This window comes from Sturnus vulgaris, chromosome 7 (genome assembly GCF_052056855.1).
Source record: "Sturnus vulgaris isolate bStuVul1 chromosome 7, bStuVul1.hap1, whole genome shotgun sequence".
Taxonomy (NCBI): domain Eukaryota; kingdom Metazoa; phylum Chordata; class Aves; order Passeriformes; family Sturnidae; genus Sturnus; species Sturnus vulgaris.
The window spans coordinates 21,077,176-21,095,841 of NC_142249.1; the positions used below are offsets into that span (position 1 = coordinate 21,077,176).

The 18,666-nt window shown below is 39.0% G+C and overlaps 1 protein-coding gene and 1 long non-coding RNA gene across 8 annotated transcripts in view; one reads left to right on the plus strand and one right to left on the minus strand.

The window, feature by feature from the left end:
* Positions 1-2: 2 nt before the first annotated feature.
* LOC106855476 (uncharacterized) lies at positions 3-17,390 on the plus strand. Its single transcript, XR_015804841.1, has 4 exons — positions 3-156; positions 7,904-7,960; positions 9,204-9,351; positions 17,094-17,390. It is a non-coding gene; the product is annotated as an uncharacterized LOC106855476 (long non-coding RNA).
* The window catches only part of ITGA6 (integrin subunit alpha 6), a 45,433-nt gene continuing 33,932 nt past the window's right edge, over positions 7,166-18,666 (minus strand). For 6 of the 7 annotated variants that reach the window (XM_088168039.1, XM_088168038.1, XM_014880167.2 and 3 more), the window contains 13 exons: positions 18,512-18,661; positions 17,664-17,779; positions 16,583-16,772; positions 16,414-16,497; positions 16,132-16,211; positions 15,899-15,976; positions 15,694-15,796; positions 14,569-14,742; positions 13,497-13,595; positions 13,023-13,133; positions 12,841-12,939; positions 12,380-12,505; positions 7,166-9,255 (listed from right to left, as the gene is read on the minus strand). In XM_088168039.1, the coding sequence (XP_088024165.1) occupies positions 9,097-9,255; positions 12,380-12,505; positions 12,841-12,939; positions 13,023-13,133; positions 13,497-13,595; positions 14,569-14,742; positions 15,694-15,796; positions 15,899-15,976; positions 16,132-16,211; positions 16,414-16,497; positions 16,583-16,772; positions 17,664-17,779; positions 18,512-18,661 (1,569 nt within the window). In that variant the 3' untranslated portion in view covers positions 7,166-9,096. Of the gene's footprint in view, positions 9,256-10,808; positions 10,939-12,379; positions 12,506-12,840; positions 12,940-13,022; positions 13,134-13,496; positions 13,596-14,568; positions 14,743-15,693; positions 15,797-15,898; positions 15,977-16,131; positions 16,212-16,413; positions 16,498-16,582; positions 16,773-17,663; positions 17,780-18,511; positions 18,662-18,666 lie in introns of all 7 variants that reach the window. The other variant, XM_014880168.2, reaches the window with a different exon arrangement.

Genomic DNA, 18,666 nt, shown 5'->3' on the forward strand with positions numbered 1-18,666 from the left:
GCGGCGTGGACGAGAGGGCGGCTCTGAGGGAGCGGGGCGGGGGTGCCCGGCGCTGCTCGGCGGCGTCTGCGGCGGACGCTCCGCTGCTCCCGGCGCTTTGAGGGCCCGACAGGAAAAGGCGACGCTCGCTTCGTGGAGGAGCCAGGCCACGGACAGGTACGCGGCGTTACGGGTGCCGGTGCCGCCGCCTGCCCGGCGAAGGGCTGCGGATGCACTCTGCCCACGGGCGGGGAGCCGTGAGGGGGCCGGAGGGGCTGTGGGTGCGGGAGCCGGGACCGCAAGGGCCGCGGTGAGGCCGAGAGATAGCCGGGCACCAGCGGGTCTCGCCTGGCATCGGGTGCCCAGGGGCTCGGCCGGGCGGGCTCAGCGCACCCGGGGCTCCCTCTCGCCCCGGGATGGGGCCGTGGTGGGCAGCGGGGACTCGGCTCCCGTCGTGGGGGAGCCGTGGGCTGGAATAGGAAACTGCAGAAACCCACAGAAGCGCTGGCGTTGTCTGTGGGGCCGGCGGGAGGGCAGAGCCTCACCTCGGGCCATTAAACATCCGTGTGTCTTCTCGCCATCGCACCTGTGTCTGCCTAGCTGCGGCGTTTGGGCTGGGCTTTCTTTCCTTTACCAGGAAAAAGATAATCAAATAAACAGAAATTACAGAGGAAGAATAGGGGTTCTGCCTTTACAGATGTACTCCTGATCGGTCAACAATGAGCACAGTATGTGTCTGTATTGGTAGAAAAGCACTTGGACCGTGTGTCACAGTGAATCACTTTACTGCCTGTTAAAATGCAACATGTGAGGTACCAAACTGTGTATTGGTTTATTGTCCTGCTCTGGTAGAAGTATCTAGAATACTAACAAAAAAGCCCGTTAAGAGTGATTATAACCCTTTGTGATAAACTTACTGCAGTATAGATGTTAAAGACGTTTTTGGCACTAGGCTCTCCGTCAGAAAGATCTATCGGTACAGATAAATTTTGATACCTGGTAGCTTGAACTAGGTGCCTCAAAAAAGGGACCCCCGGACAAAGAAATTCCTCGGCAATTATTATTACAGTCTAAACTCTGTGATGAACAGCCATGTAAGAGTCTGGGCCCTTCTTGATTTCCATTGTTTTGTTACCAAGTGTTTGCCACGTGGTCATCTTCACATCCTCTTAAGTCTGTGGTAGTTTCAGTCAGTTCTGTAGTCCATGTTATGATGTGGTTGCTTCAGATACTATATTTTTTGAGTAATACTTAAATTACAGTTTTGTCTATTCTAACTATTAATAATGTTTAGGCTGTTAGTTCCAGGTTTCATTGTGATACATCTTTGACTTACACAGTATAGCCATATAGCTCAGCTTGCTATAATACTTCTAGCTACTTTTGTCAAGCAAGCACTTAGCTACTTTCAAATAATATTAATTTTTCAATAATTCCGACCTTTGTTTTGGTAAGCATACCTGCTTTAATAATTTAATATTTGATACGAATTTAACCTCGTGCCCTAGCAGAGTTTGAAGGCAAGATTCACTCTATTAGTTACTACATAGGCCATAATTCACACAAAGGTGTGTACATCTATTCCTGTGTGCAGAGTTACTATGAGAAGTTCCCTTGAGTTCAGTGGAATACATCAAATCCATTTACATTTCTCAACAGGCAAGAGTTGCTCCTTGAGGGCTATAGGGTGATGGTCTTTGCATTATGGCAGGCTTGAGGGTTCATGAGCTCCAAGTGGTGTCCCACCTGGAGAGGTGCTGGTCACAGCCTGCTGGGGTGTGGGAGAGTTCAAAGGGCCTCTCTTGCTACTGCTCTTTATTGAGTCAGGAGATGCTTGGCTTTAGTCAAAAATATATTTCCATCCTAGCCATAAACCAAGTTTGTAACGACTGGAGATTTTGGGGGAGAAAAGTCTAGTAACAATGGTGCCATTTCATTTGCACTTCAGCTGAGGGAGGTGACTCCTGAAATCACAGAACAGGCCTGAGGAGGGAATGCACCATCACAATTCCCTCATATCTGAAGTTAGTTCATGGTGCTCCACAGAGTGACAATGTGGTCACCTCATGCATCTCTGCCTATAAACAGGTTAATGCTATGTTCCAGTTGTAAGTTGAGGGAAATTTTTGGTTACCTAATTATTATGGTTTTGTTAAATGTTAATAATATGTATCAGGAAGGCCTCTTCAACAGTGACATGCATCAAGTTATTCTCCACACTACACCATACTGAAATACTGTTCAATTAGAAACATTATCCCAATTTACCTTTTGCATTCCAGTGGGCAAGGTGCCCTTATCACCTTCCCTTATAATTACTGTTAGCAGTAGATTTTACCTACAGTGAAGAAATTTATATAGCATGTACTATAGTTACCATATTGATTAAAATAAAGAAAATAAGTGAGGGGCTCCAGCCTGTGGGGAGCTTGTTGATGTGTGAAGCAAATTTGGTTCATGCTGGCAATGGTTGCTCATGTGAGGAGGATAAGCAATCCTTTGATGGCTAACCTGATCTCCAGTGGAAATGTGCTGGCATCATTCCTGGTGCCATTCCTGGAAAAACAACAGTATCAGCAGTGGATTATGCCCTGCATTCATTTGCTTTTTTTATTGTGGATACTTGTATTCACCCCATAAATTTATTAAATCAACTTTTCAATATTGTTTAGTTTCCTTTAAACAAACCTTGTACCTGTGACTTGTCTGTGACATGACAGTGGGGCTGGATATCCTAGGGCATCCACTAGAGCAGTTTTGATACAGCAATCACATGAATCTGTTCAGTGCTTTGTTGGGTTGCTCCCTTTTAAGGTTGTCTTATTTCTTTTTAATGTTGCTTTAAAAGACAGAGAACATTTGATTCAGTCAGCCTCCAGATGCAGTTTCCTGAGCAGTAACTGCACCAGTACTATGTTAGAATGAAGCAGGATTAGACTGTTTTTTTCATCTGGTTTTTAATCCAACCCTACCTTAATCTTTTTGCTGAAAACTGAATGGCTTGTTCTGCTCTGGCCAGGGAGTGGTGGCTAATTGGCAAACAGACAGCTTGTCTATCTCTGCAAGACTTCTACAAATGCAGCTTGTTGGCAGGTTTTGCTTATTGCTGCTTGTAGGCCACTCCAAGAACATCAAGGAGTAGCTCATGCTGCTCAAGTTTGTAATAGTTTGGGACTTGTACTTGAGAATTGCTGTGCTCAAAACCATTTTTATGATGGTCTCTCAGTTGTGAGTCAGCACTAGTTTAAAGTAATGCCTACAAGCAGTACATAGAGTCTTTGTAAACTGTTGCAATTTCTTAGGAGGCTCTGGATTGGCTTCATCTCTTAGATGTATATTTTACTGTTTCGTTGTTTTGTGTTTCAGCTTTACAGACGTGCCTTAAAAACTGGCCTTCTGCCTAAAGTTATCTTTGGACAGCAGTCCCCAGCCACAACACGTGGCAAAGGCTGCCAGAGGTTAAATAAATCATTGTGTATTGTAAGCTAGAGACCATACAGAAGTCACATAAACAGTGAACACTTTTCTCAGGAAAAGTTGTGCAGGATGAGCTGTCACAGGGGTAACTGGATAAAAGAATGGTGGATAATTCTTTAAATGCTGTGTTGTTCAGAGAAGAACCTTTCTATTTACCTAATGTTGTTTTCCTCATCTTGTTTAAATGATTGATCAGATCCTGATCCATGTAAACGTGTTCTGTTAGAATATTGGAGAAAATTTTGAATGCTCTTTCCCCCCTAAAACCCGTTTCTCTCATTGATGACTTTCTAAGGGCTTGATGTGATCCAGTGTGATGCTGGCCAGAGCTCTAATGTGCTAATTTCTGTAAATTCTTATGCAAACCAAAAAGGAGAAATGTATTATTTTTGTTATTTTGGATTTTTCTACTCATATTCATGCTTATGGATGTTGTTGAAATTCTAATACATCTGGATCAATAATTTAAATAGGACAGAACAACTCAGACTTCAAAAGAACTGAAAACACAATACTTAGTTAAACTTCAATTTAATTTATTTTTTTTAAGTTTTAATACTGCAGGATGTTACATAGAAAGACTTTCTTGTTTGTTAAGGTGACACTGGAAGTCATCAGTTCTTGGGTGCTGCATGTAAGTGCTTTTTTCCTTTTCTTTAAGGTCCTCCAAAGTAGGTGCAGGTCAGATTAATGATAAAGCTTTAGTTGCCAGGTGTGAATATCCTTAGAATATTTCTTTCTTTTCTTTCAGTGGTTTATATGGTTGGCTGCAATGCCTGCAGAGTCACCTGGCCCATTTAGCCATGTGTCTTTTCATCTTGTGTACTTAACCTGCACAAATTGTTTGTTGTTCTTAGGTTTGTCTTCATTCTTAGGTTTTTGTTAGTAAATTGAGCTTTTGCTATGCTAGACAAATTCTTAGGGTTACACTGGTTTATCTGGCTTTGGTCTCTTTTTTGTAGAGATAGAAATAAAAATACATAAAAATGTGGTCAAAAATATGGAGAGGTTTCTATAGGAGTTATCAAACTAAGGCAGATTTAAGAGCAGATGGGTTTAGTTTTATCCAGTGTATAATTAAACTGTGGAGTTTGTGAATTCTTCCCATGTGCAGCTTTGTGATTCAGGATCAGGAGTCAGTTGGAGAAATTCTATGATTATCATGGATGCTCTCAGTCACACAGTTTAGTTTTAGGTAGGCCTGTGAGGAGCTATGACCCTTATGGGTCTCTTCCAATTTGAGATACTCTTAGGATTCTATTGATGCCTTTTTGATACAGGAAAAATATACGACACAGCTACTGAAGTTAAGCATTAACACTTTTGGGGAACAGGAACAACAAAATATTTTGTGGACAACTCTCAGTAGCTGTCAGTGGTGGGATGCTGGTCTGGGTGGATCTGTGGTCAGGTCCAGGGTCACTGTTTTCTTACTGCTCCTCCTGGCTGAGCTGGAATCGGTGAGAGTGCCTTGTAACCAGGCTGCCAGTGATGCACCTCTCAGCTCTGGGCTGGGGTACTGTTGGACCCCTCCACGTCAAGAAACCAAGCAGTATCCTGCAAACATTTCTTTTAATCGACATACCAGTTGCATTATTTCGTATGTTCCTGCAAAAGCATTTGACTTCTCTGTCCCTTCCTTCTCTATCCCCCAGGACACTGGGACTGAGGGATAAAATACATAGTTAGCATTGTGTAGCAGTGATGAGGGAGGTTTATCTTGGTCTGCAGCAGCAAGGATACCTCCTCTTGCAAAAATCTGTTCTCTGTGTTTTCTGGGATATTTGAGGCACGTATGGCCCTGAGAAGGTGTTGCTTGCAAACAACTATTTTGCAGAGCTAGAAAAGGAAGAAAGGGGTCTTTCATTGAAATATGAAAAATGCAGGTCCCCAACCCCTTCATAGTGACAATGTCACACCTTAGCTGGAGTTTAAGGCCCATTACAGCAGCAGTCTTTTGGGATAAGGAGTTTTGCTGTGTTTTTTTCACAAGGCTAGGACTCAGCAAGGTTTATGAGCCTGTAAAAGGTGTATAGTATGAATTATGACTCTGGGGCCTGGAAAGACAGACATTGAAAGGTGTCTGAGGACTGGGATAAAAAACTGAAGCAACTGATTACACAATCCCCTATAGAGAAATACACTGCTTTCACTCTTGTGCCACACAGCCCTGCTGTCTGATGAGGCAGTTGAAGCACGTCCAAGCATGTCCACAGGCTTCTGCTGGCACAGAGCACCAGCAGCAATTGCCTTGTTGTTTTGTCACAGCTTGGTCTCCTGCCTTTGCAAACCAACTGCTGACACGCCTGCTCTGTGCTGGGAAAAGTTACTGCTGCTGTTGAACATGAGCAGCTCTCTGGTTCTGTGGAGTTTAGACACACTGCAGCCATGATGATCAGTATTGCAACAAGGGTGCTTTATGGGGATTGGTGGTTCAGTGCCCCTTTAAGAAGTTTCCTTTTGCTGATTTGTGTCCAACTGAGCACCCTGTTGCCTTTTTTACCTGTAGCTCTTATGGACAGGTGGCTACTGAAACAGAGCTGTGGTGGTCCCTTAAATTGAATCCTATATTCTCTCATAAGGTATGTCTGCTGTGCTGCAACAGTTAAACATGTGGGAAAGTATTACTGTTTACCAACATTCTATTTCTGTATCTTGGGCTATACAGAGTGTGTATATTTTTATAGATATAAAACACACACTATATATAGCAAACATTAAGTTTTCTATATCAGATATATATGCATCCATTCTGTACACATACACTATTATAATGCTCTACCAGTGTATAGATTGTATATACTCCATCTAGTACTATTATGTGTATGGTATATATTAACAGAGATATAAAGCCTAATATAATAACTTACTATGATCAGCTACTTAACTGTTCTGCCAATTGATATTTTGTCTTCTTGTAGACAAATGGTTGTGGCCATCACGTAAAGGAGAGCAACTGTTTAATAAGAGCAGGTTGAGTTCTTCTCTTTGAGATGCTCTGAAGGGTCTAGTGGCATTTTCTAGTTCTGGAAGCTTCTTGGCCTTAACAACAGAGTGGCCTAGCATCTCCAGCTAACCTTCATGTTTGGGCTTTGTTGCATCAAAAGGCCTTTTAGCAACAATGAGCAAAGCATCCAATGAAGCCTGACATCTTAAGAGGTGGAGCTACATTTTGTGGGATTTTTTTTCCCTGCATAATTTTAGCTTTTTCATAGGGCTTTGTTGGTGGATTCAAAACTACTCTGCAACTGTGTTTTTGACTGTCAATATCAAATTTCCACTGCTGAGTACAAATAGGTATGCAAAGTCCTTGACCAATTTTGGGGGATGTATCCATCTCCACTCCTTACCCAAATACTCGTCAGCCACAATTCAAGAAAATTTTCAAGAGGTTGCTTGCATGGAAGGGCCTCAGGGCAGCAGGAGTGCAAGCATGGAGCGAGGAGAGGGGAGCCGTGTCCAGGAGGGGGCTGGCACGTTGTGCTCTGACTCTCACCAGTGCTGGCAGCAGCAGCGAGCCTGCGAGCCCGAGATTGTGTCTTATCTCCTGCTGCTCCTTATCTGCCCCTAGCATGGGAGCAGGGCAGCGAGGGCTATGGCAGTGCTGAGAGAACTTGGTAAAGCCTGCCACTGTCAGCCTGTTCTTCTTGTTCTTCGTAGCTGTGGCCAGCTCAGTTAAGTAGGATAAAAATCACTATTACCAAGAATATCTTTACTTAAAAAAATTTATTTCACACTTCTATACAAATATCCACAGGTAATTTCTAATCATGGAATGATGTAGCATTCTTAGCTGGTATAACAAGATTTTGAGATAAAAATATATCAGTGACATGACTTATTTTTCAAGAACTTTAACACTGCCAAGTCATTCATGTTCTTAGATGAGGGCCACAATCTGATTTTATATTCAGGGGTATTTCTCAAGGTTCTTCGCCCCTGATTAGCCTGGCTTCTGATGCTGCTGAGCCTTTAAGCAAATAAGCTAGGATTCTAGAAGCTCAAAAATCAGGTAACATCTGAATTAATATATAAGCGTTCATAAATCAGGGTCATAACATACTGAGAATATCTAGTTTAACAGACTCATTTTTCTTAACACTAAAGGTAGCTTTTTAGGTGACCACATCTTCCAAGAAGGCACATTCAAAGTTAGCAGTAAATATAAGATATTTGACAACTGCCCTCCTAGCAGGTTTTTACCCTATGAGGGGAAAAAGTACCAAGAGGTTTTTGCATAGTTCATATTACAAGCAATTATCATGCATACTCTTTGAGCAGAATTTTGTTTCACATGGAATACACAACTGTGAGCTAAATCTTTGTTCTTCAATAGTACCAAGGCTTTAGAATATGGGTAAAAAAGTAAACTCTTTAAATCATTTTCTCAGTTATGCTACAATAACCAGATTACTAACAACATGGTTCTACTTTTATCAACATTCAGGTACTCAAGATGATTCAGTAGTCTCAACATGGATCAGCTCAGATCCCAGCAGTTAAGGTAAGTAAGGCATCTATAGCCTCCTTCAAGTGCTGTACAAGCAGTTGCAGTAGTCAATGCCTTTTGCCAACCAGGAAGTCCTTATGAAGCTGCAAAGAGGTTTCTGTAAGACTTTTCACTTTCTTGCAGTGAGTATAAAATGGTATCTAAAACACTACTTCAGCTTGGTGTCCAAATTGTTAAACAGTCCACAGTAATATACAAATCATGTTACAGGACCTGATGTTACAAGCATCAGGAAAAGAAAGCACCCATGCACATCATTTGCATTAATATTTACATTTTAGAAAGCACTGGCACCTTCAGTGATGTATTAAAATGCAGTGAAAGCCTCAGGTCTCATAATTTGAAGTTCAAAAACAGAAATACAAAAAACAGAACAGTGGATTTAAAAATTCAGTAGTCTTTGGCCTACCGATTAGTCAAAGACAATGATTTATAATAAAAATAAATACAAAAATGACTAAAACATATATATATACAGAAAGTACATCTAATATTCAAGCCTCTCTTAAAAAAAAAAAAAACTGTGTATATTTGTTGTGAGCAAGAATCACACAATCTGATCTTAAAAAAAACCCAACAAAAACAAAATCAAACAACATGACCCATTGCACATGTAATTTATGATGATGCTTTTTGTTAAGCCCTAACTACTGCAGCAGGCAAAGGTTATGACTAAAGCAGACTTGCAGGTCTTCAGTTATACTTGAACAAAGTGTGATAAGGCCACTGTGTGTTTATAAAGCACTGTGCATTGAGGGAACAATGGAGAACTCACCTTGACCTTAATCATGCATTCCTTACATAACTAGGAAGATAGTCAGGATCACAGGAGGATCAAAACTGCTGTAGTGGTTTTGCTTATTTTGCAGAAAAGACCTCAAATCAACATAGTATTTTCTAAAGTGTGGGTTAGATTTAAGGAGGATGAAGAGGCAGTGTGGAAATTAAATAAGGCAAATAAAGTCTGTTGAAGCCCATTTTAACTGTGCAAATAAAAGCCTCAATATAAGTAGTAATATCTACCATCAAAAGGTGAATGTCCGTAGTGTTCGCAGGTCTAAATCCATCAGTATTCCTTGAATGAAAACCTTAACCTCTCTCTGAACTTCGTGGATAAACAACATTTTTGCCTAAGAATAACTTTCATTTTCATTCCATTTGGTGAACCACTGTTTTGTCTCAGGGTCTTGGCTTTTCTCATCTTTGATCCGTCGCTCCTCTTTTCGAATTCTTACAGCGTGATAGCGGGGGACACTGTCTTCGTACCTGGAACGCCGGAAGAACCCGCACTGCGCAGAGAAGGAAAAAAACAGTTCAGGTCCAAGTTGCTGCTAAAGTCCTACAGCTGTAGAGACAGTAAATTCTTCCTTCACACAAATATGCAGGTAAGAAAATTGAAAACAGAAGTATGTAGGCCAAAAATCTAGTATATTTAGCTGTAAAAAAGTGAGCCAAGAGGTCTGCATTAGCCGTTCAGCAGCAGTTAAAGGGCATGCTCTGACTATCCATGGTAATTAAATACCTTAAAAAGACTCCCTCCAGTACAAAGCTTTTCATTCATCTAAGGAGGACATTTACTGCTATGCACAGGAAAGCTGCTTCTCCTGAATCAAAGTGTCTTCCTGTAGGGTGACATGATTTAACCTTAAGAATCTACAGAAAGATTTCCAGAACATTCAAGAAGAGTTACCCTAAGGGACTGGGTTTTCAAAGCACCATTTCCACTTCAGTCACCTGAACTAACTACATATATGCTGTATTAGAAACTTGAGTCTTGCTTAGTTTGCCATGGGAAGTCGCCCTGGATGAAATCTATAACATCTTATTTGTACCCTGCAATTTTTTATGTAAAACCACTGTATGATTTTGAATGTTGAGGGATGGACTAAAATTGATTTCCAAAACAAAAGGGAGTTATGGCCACAACATTACAAAGGTAATGATTGGTACACACTCAGTTTTACATCCATATGGATCACTGATCATCCTTATGGATCAAGGTTCAGGTTAAAAGACATTGTGCCATCCAGCTGTCATTAGATACTGCTGGGGATAAGAACATGTTGAAGTGGGCAAGGTTTTGTTCATAGTATTTAGGGTGCTGGATATTTTGGTTCTCTTTGGTCAGTGGTTTGGGTTTTTAAAAAAAAAAAAAAACTACAGCGAGCAAAGACCAAATCTTTAGCCATCTCATAGTTTCATTAAACACTGTTTTTAAAATAATTCATAAAGAATTCCTCCCCACCGCCTCACCCCAAGCACACTTATGGATACAATGTACATGCATGTAATATCTTAAGTGGAATAAAGGTTGCTGGAAGCATAAATCATCTTGTAACTTCAGCAAAGTGTATTCCTAAAGAAGTATACCTTAGAACTCAAGTAAAACAGATGTTTCCACAGCTATAAATTCTCATTATGAAAACACTTCTCTGATGTAAGCAACATACACCTTTCAGCATGCACTAAAGGTTAGTAAAGCAAATTTATGTATTGTCTATCTAGTCTTATCTTTACATCTTAACTCTACAGTGTTGATTCCCATCTTGCAAGCCAAAGACTTACTTGTAATGTTAAAGCACAAATTAAAAAAAAATACTAAAGCCCATTGCAACAGATCACCATGTTTTTAAAGAAAATAAATAAGAAGCATTTTAGACCAGGGTAAACCTCTGTGCGTTCACATGCACCAAAAGCTGAAAATCTGTTGACAGAAGGAGCAAGCAAGTATGATAGCTTAAAATCCAAAAGTTAATAGAACTTATGCAGAAGAAGCTTCACAGTTAGCCACTGCAACCATAGCACGTGCCACAGCTAGAAATTAAAAAATATCATCAGTTACCAATTACAGAAGTAGATCAGTACTATGCATCAGAAGTAAGCCTCTCTTTATCAGATGGCTGAGCATGGATCTCAGCCTTGTGATATGTGGCATCGTAATGATCTTTCTTATTTCTCTTGAAGAAACCACACTACAAGGAAGCAAGGTATTTAGTCAATTTTTGTGGAGTGGAAGAAGTCAAACCTATTAAAACTGACTTAACTTTGTCAAATGTCTTCCCATTACCCTTTCACAGGCCAAAAAAAAAGAAAAATCATCACAAAATCTCAGTTGTTTCTAGATCTGAGAACTTCTTGGCCTAACTTGATCTATACAATAACAGGATAAAATAACCTGAGTTATTAACAAAGTAAGAATATTATTTTAGAGGAATTTTGATAAATCTGTAGAGAATCTGTTTGGGGTTTTTTTAAGAAAAGCAACAATAATGTGTGTTCATAGCAATGGAAGGTGGCTGTGAAGAGCATAAAGAAGCCTCTAGAGAAACTTGTTTGTGGACTAGTACATGGGACAGACAAAACCACAGGGTGTAGAACAAAACCAGTTACTGCTTTGACTCCTTCAATACAAGCTTTTGTCTTAAACCAATGATAGATCTCTTTCCAGTACGATGTTTGTCCTTCATAGAATAGCACAGTCTGTCATCAAAACCAGCATTTTTCACTGTGTGTGTACATGAAAAATGTTTGTATTTTCATGCACAGTAAAACACTAGTAGTTACAACCTAAACAGCCCACCCAGTATTCATTCATCAGAAATATTTGCAGAAGCAGCTGGGCATTTTTTAGAAAAGAAGGAAATCAGAACTATCCTATGGGAAGTAACCTACAGCAAATATCTCCTCAAAGCTAACTGCTGCAGTTTCACTGGAAAAAAGTGACAGATAAATAGTCTTCACCTCCTCTTCCTTAATAACTTCTGCTGTTCCATAACAGCAAATGCTAACTGCCTACACCTGTAAAAACTAAGAATAAAAGAACTGCTCTGTTATACTTGGAACCACAAATAATTGGCATTTTTACAAAGGTCATTAGAAAAAATGTACTTAATTTTTTCTTTTGCAAATAGTTAATTATTTGTTACACCTCTTTATTTATTCCTTTAAGGTTTCTAAGATAAAGCAATAATAAGAAATTCACTAGCACACTTGGTTATGTATTGAGACTGTGCTTTTGTTTATTTTCACCTACTATCAGTTTAATGGTATTTCTGATGTTACAAGAACAGAGCCCTACTAAAACATTTGTAAATAGCTTACATGAAGTTTTACACCTCCAATAGCTGTAACCCATCTGTATCAAACTATGACCTCTGAACATTTGTCTCAACTTCCATCTGGAGCTCAAAATACTTACTTTTGAGGATGTGAAAACAGAAAAATTATGTAACAAGTCTGCCCGTACAGCCATTTTCATTCCAAGTGTTGCAAAACTGAGAAACTTTTAATGTATTATTTGTGCAGTTTTGCCCTATTTTGAGTCCCAATTACTTCATCGTTTACTTAATTAGTTTGCTATCTTGTCAGTTATAGAGCAGAAAATAAAACCTAACCAGATGAATAAAAGCTTACCTTCCATAGTAAGAATACCAACAGTGCAAGCATGAGTATTCCAGCCAGGATAGCCACTGCAATGATCCACCACGGAACTCCTGTGTAAAGGGCTACTGACTTTTCAGGAAATACAGTAACACGCACCTATGGGATGGAAAATGTGCCAGTGGAAGGAGTGTTTGAGAAAGAATTTAAGAACCTTTAATTAGAAAGCTGCAATTTAAATGGCCTTATCTGTCCTCTAACAAGATGTCTTCTACGAAATGCTTTTGAAGAAAAAGTTCCCACTGGTATCATTTGAATATGGTAATGAATTTTTTCAACCCCATTAAAAGGTAAAAATTAGCAGTAATTCAAAACTCAATTAAAAAGTTAAACTTTTAGTGAGTTTTGTTTTAAATTTGTTTCATTCCTGGTCTTTGGAGATAAGCTAGAACAATCACAACCATAACGTGGTTAGCATTAAACACTGAACCTACCTGAGCAACTTCATTTGTGAGTTTGACATTCTTAGCTGCAACAGGAACATTGATAGAAGCCCTAACAAGAATATCAAGGTAATTCATTTTTGAGTATTCCTGTTTCAAAATAAAACATGAATGTTAGACACAGAACAGGAAAGAACTCTGACCTTTCAAAAAGGGCAAGTAAGAGGACTTACCTCTAAGAAGGTGCTGTTCCATAGTCTGGAACGCAGCACAATAGATGCCTTGCTGTCTAAACCCTTCAGGGGACACTTGATATCCACACAGTGTGCGTTCACATTGCAGCTCTGCAATTACACATTTCTACATGTAAATTTCTTTAAACCTCACCCCAAGATTAAAAACTGCATTATATGCATCAAACCTACATGCAAGAACCACTATCTGTTTGTACTGAGAGCAATGAGAAAATACAATGAAGATGTTATTACTTACTTATTTTAATGTAAACAACTATGTAGATACTCTTTCCTAGTTCTTTCTCACAGTAGATAATCTAAATGTTCAAATTTTAAAAGCACTGATATTTGGATATAAGATAAAAAGAATGGAAAGAGAGAATTTCTTTCACTCTGCCAAACTCGGAAAAGCCCTCTTTTGACTGCAGAAGGAGGTATCTGACAAGAATATGGATGATGCAATATCCTTACCAATGTCATGTATTTTCTTTCTGAGAATAAAGAAAATGCCTGGCTGTCTGTAATCTGCTTCTCTGCAACTTCACGCTTCCTTCTTGAGTTATGGGATTCCTAAAAGGAAACAAAAGTAAAAAACTGAAAAGCAGTTTATCATAAGCATCTTTTCAGTCATACAAGCAGAGAAACTAGAGCTCAGTGTTTTCTTCTTCCAAAATCAGCACATGACTGACAGCATCATATATCTCTACTTACCTACATTTACTGCTAAGAATAAAATTTGAGATTACCTAAAGAAAGGCCAACAGACTATTCACTTTAATAGGGTAAGGGGAGGTTTAGATCTATAAAGCTTTCAGCACTATTTCTGTTTCTGTTTAAAGGGTATTAATAGTAGTCTGCTAAAAGAGTAAGAATGTGCTGTGGTCAGTAGATGCAGGTTTTTTAACTGTATACTAATTACACTCACTGCAAGTTATATTAACTAATAATGATGTGACAAAAACAGGCTTATGTGCATGCAGTTTTAACGGTGGAAAACAAAAACTCCTCCCCTATGAACTTAAGATTATATGAAGAAAAAAATGCAGCTCAAGTTTTAGGAAAAATATTTTGCTAGATAGGCACAATCCTGGGCTATGAAAATTGCTTTTTATTATATTTGTTGTAAATAAATAAATTTAAGTTCAAGCCCCTTGTCTTGAAAAAAAGTACATGGAATGCCCCCAGGCTGCGAAGATGTTCAGTTACTGGTTTTTGAGTAAGAACTCAGATGTTTTTATTACTGAGCAGTTTTCAATAATACTGATGAAATTTGTTAGAACAGTCAGCAGTTTCATCCTGTGTAAGAGCCTATGACAGCAGTGCCCATTGCCAAAACAGTCATTGTGATATATCATCTATCCTTCAGCAAATCAGCCTATCCTGATAGGCTTATTCCCTGATATATTGGTCATGTGTTGTGCTTTTGAGTTGCTTAAGATGAAAAGTAACTCCTCCTAGAGGCAAGCTCTCATGCCTTGCTCTTACACGCTGAGGGGTGCTTTCATGCTGTACCAATTCATGAACAGAAGACAGGGTAACATACCGCAAGATGTAAATTGTTGATTTCATTCTCAGGTTGACAGGAGACTTTTTCCAAGCCTTTGGAGTCTATTTTCATCAAATAAAGCAGCCATTTGCCATTATTAATTTCTTTTGGCCACTGGATGTCCAGGGAAGCAGTGCCAAATGTTTTCAGTGGTCTGCCCAAGTTAGTTACCTGTTAAAACAAACTTTAAACTGTGAAATACTTTTCAGAGGGATTTTTTCCTCAAAACATTGACTTGGACAAGCTTTAAGCACGCAGCTAACAGGAAATTTAGATCAGATGAAAGGCAGTCAAAATAGTACAAAGCATATACTAAAACTAGCACACTTGGAGAGCAAGGAAATATATAAAAGGATTAGAATTCCCTAATAAGAACTTTTAGTTGTTGGTTTTAGAAATTAATCTTCATGTGAAAGACAACTCCAATTCAGAGTTAACAAATCAGTCAGTTGCATAACTGAGGCAAAGTGCAAGTTTCTGAGGAACTCTGACACAGAGAGAGAACAAGCTCTTGCTCTTGTAAATCTGAAAGTTTTTTCCCTCAACCTCTTTTTTACTTTCTTTAAATCATATATTATCAGATATTTTAACTGCTGCTGCTACAATACATGGACAAGGTATAGAAAGAAGTAAAGGACTGACAGAGATGGACTTTAATTTTTCTTAGTCTCCTTAATGTATTTTGCAGAAGACCAAGACAAGAGATAGACTCACACATTCAGAGGGGCTCTCCCAGCCCCTCCTTGCAGTGGCTCTGTGCTCAGGCCATTCTTCTGCCTGTGTGCACCAGCCAAGCTTGGGCAGGCCCCCGGCAGGTTCTGCTTTAACTTTGTTCCCTCCCTGCAGGGGCTTTTGTGCCATACAACTGAATGTGCATGAACTGCTCCAAAAAAAGTGTGCAGGCAGCCTCAGGCCACTTCCTCAGAATATGATCATAAAAGATCAAGGCCTGAAGAAGCTCTAGTCCACAGTCAAACTGAATGTTCTGATCAGGAAGTCATGGTTTTGGGACAAAGAAAGCCCAATTTCATTATAGCAACTTTTCTACATATTCATATGCATAAAGCAAGAAGCTGTGCATTTGACTGAAAGCAGCTGTTGGTATTAATCTAAATTACTCACTCTGAATTCAAACTCTATGAGGTTTCCAATATCATCTTCAGATTTCATAGCACTCTCACCAATGATGTTACCTCCAAAATATACCTGAGAAGGCTTAGCAACTCTGTTCAGGTGGGGGTGGGAAAGGAGAATAATAAAAGATTTTAATGAGTCTGAAGCAAAATTGTCCCCAGACCCCCCAATCGGTCATGCTATCAACACTTACCCAGTGAGTGATAAAAGCAATTCAAGAACCACTTTAGCACTGGCTGTAATTGGAGTCAAATTAACTTGAGTGCTTGTTCTGCAATGAGAAGGTAACAATGGTGTTTATTTTACAAATTTAGTGGGTTTCTCTCTACTACTAAATTACTTCTGTGAATCAAGCAAACAAATTCAAAATATTTACAACTGTATATCAAAGGAAAATGCAGATGCCTGCACACAAAGAAAACTTACGTTTCCAGCTTCAGGTTAATTTCTAAGTCTGTTGTATCAACATTAACTTTAGTGGTACTTAAGATCAGATAAAAGGTTACCTAAACAAGAAAGAAGACAAATATGTGAGCTCCTTATAAGATACATTGATACATGAAATTTTATAGAAAATTTCAGTATTAAGTTCTAGAGTTAAAAAGATGGATCCAAATCACATTTTCAATTGCTACACACAGAAACTCTGGATGACTGCAGTCAGTCAGGACAAGATTTTACAATTTGAGTAAAGTAAGTGCAACTTACATTAGAATTTCTTTTGAAAGGATTTCCAAGTTCACACTCTGCTTGAGAACCATTTTGGTTAGCACCACACGTTAGCTGTTTTTCCTGATTAAACAGAATACATTTACAAGTAAAAATATGCTGGAAGTTTTTTTAAATTTTCAGTATTTTTTCTCTTAAAAATACTTACAGGATAAGCCCTCATCTCTCTGAATGCAGAGTATGTCAGACTGTCTGGAAAAGTTGCAATTAGTTTAGCTTCATATGCATCTTCACCATCTTTTTGTGGATTTTTTACATCAGATGGATTGTTTGTCACTGTTATTTCTAGGGCAATATCTTTCTGGTCTTTCAGAACAAGCACTGGCATGCCATTTTCACTGCAGAAACAGAATGTACAGGGTTCTGTGCATTAGGAAAACAAATGTGTATGAAAGTTTTTTTCTTATGATGGTTTATCCAAATACAATCTCCTCTTATTAGGAAGAATTATAGTAAAACTATGAACATGAATAATAATAAGTTTTTTCCCCCCACACCAGTATTTCATCTGACAGTGGCCAGCAGTTAAGAGAACAGAACAGGCTGATAAATCCCTGAAGTAGGAGTTTATAGTTCTTCTGAACCAGCACTTGCATCTGACTCACATAGTGACAAATGTTCTCCAAATTAATCTACTGACCTGCTTTTTTCCTTTTCAGGATTGGCTTCTGAGTGTGGCACTCACTGCTAAAAATGTCTGACTGCTGGCAGTAAATAAATGTACTCCTTTCTGTTTGTTTTACCCCTGCTCTAATTCCACTGGCCGTCCAGGAAGGAGGGATGCAGCAGGGTGCTGGGGCATGTGTTAAGATGAAACCATTACTCCATTTCTCTTTAACTACTTCTCTTGGCCTATTAGACTATACTCTATTGAGTTGTCATACAGTCAAGTTTCATCTGCAAAATAATTATCAGTGTTACACAATAAACTACTGCAAGGCTGGTTTAGAATCTAATTTCTCCAGGTGTTAAAATGGTTTTATATTTCTTTTAGCCTACTCCTGCACTGTTGTGGCCACTTAGTATCCATTCAATTCTGAATCACTTTTCTTCTCAAGCTCTTCCCCTCTGCCCCCCTTCCTCGCCCTGACAAATCAATGCTACTACCAAGGGCTGTGTTTTCCAGACACAGAGAAAAAGCTGTTCTCTTTCCCAAAATCCTCTCCTAAAAGTTCTTTTAAGCACTTGTTAATAATTTGAACTTTAGAAGTGCATTAATCGAGACTTACAGTGGTAAATAAGTAAACCTGTCTTCATTTCCCTCTCTTGTACAAAACCGGTACTGAAGCTTAAGATTGCTGTGACATTCATTGTCGTCTCCACATCCTTCTTTTAAGAACTCCACCTAAATAAAACCAAAGCAATTTTACTGCCTGACACACAATGCTAGCTTAAAATGAGATTTCTGAAGCACAGTGAATAAAGCATCTACATGGAACTCACAAGGCACTTTCCTGGACAGAGTTCAGATTTTATCCTGACTTAATTCTTGCCTGTTGAGTTTTACTTTGTGAGATACAGCCCTTGATGCTGGTAATTTAGAACTTTAAATGTGACTAAAAAGCAGAGTTGAATAATTCTAAGTGAGAGGTACACTTCTAATGAGGAAATATATCTAAGTCTGATTCTTCAATAAGCATCAAGGACATAAGAATTTTAACTGAGATATTCCCTCCCTTCTATGTTACTGCTGCAGTCATTGCTCAAATGCTGTTACAGCATCCTAACAGTGGAAGAATTAACAGTGTACATTATCGTGTTATGTTGGACAAGTGTTCCCAGCAGGAGACAATGAATTTCCATTTTTAATTGAAAGTACATTTCTTCCTAAACTTATTGGGGAGTGGGAAGAAACTGAGGCGCTATCCCATCTTCACTTCTGTTGCAAAAAAACACAGTACATAGTTCATAACATATAACAAGTTCAGAACAAAACATAAAATAATAATCCAATAGTTACATGTTCAGTGCCACCCCAGTTAATTCCTTTGGACATAATTTAGCTTTCTACAGTCTACAAATAACATAATTTTAAAGAAGTGCAGATTTATGTAAATATGTGATATCAAAGGCTTACTTTTGTGGTCTCTGTTTCAGATTCATTTGAATTTAGAATTGGTATAAGATCTGGAAGTGCGCTCTCTTTTCTCCTGGATGATGACTCCAGGCCAGCAATTTTAACATTGACTGATATTGGAATGGGACGTAGCTTATCTTTAATTTTTTCCTGTT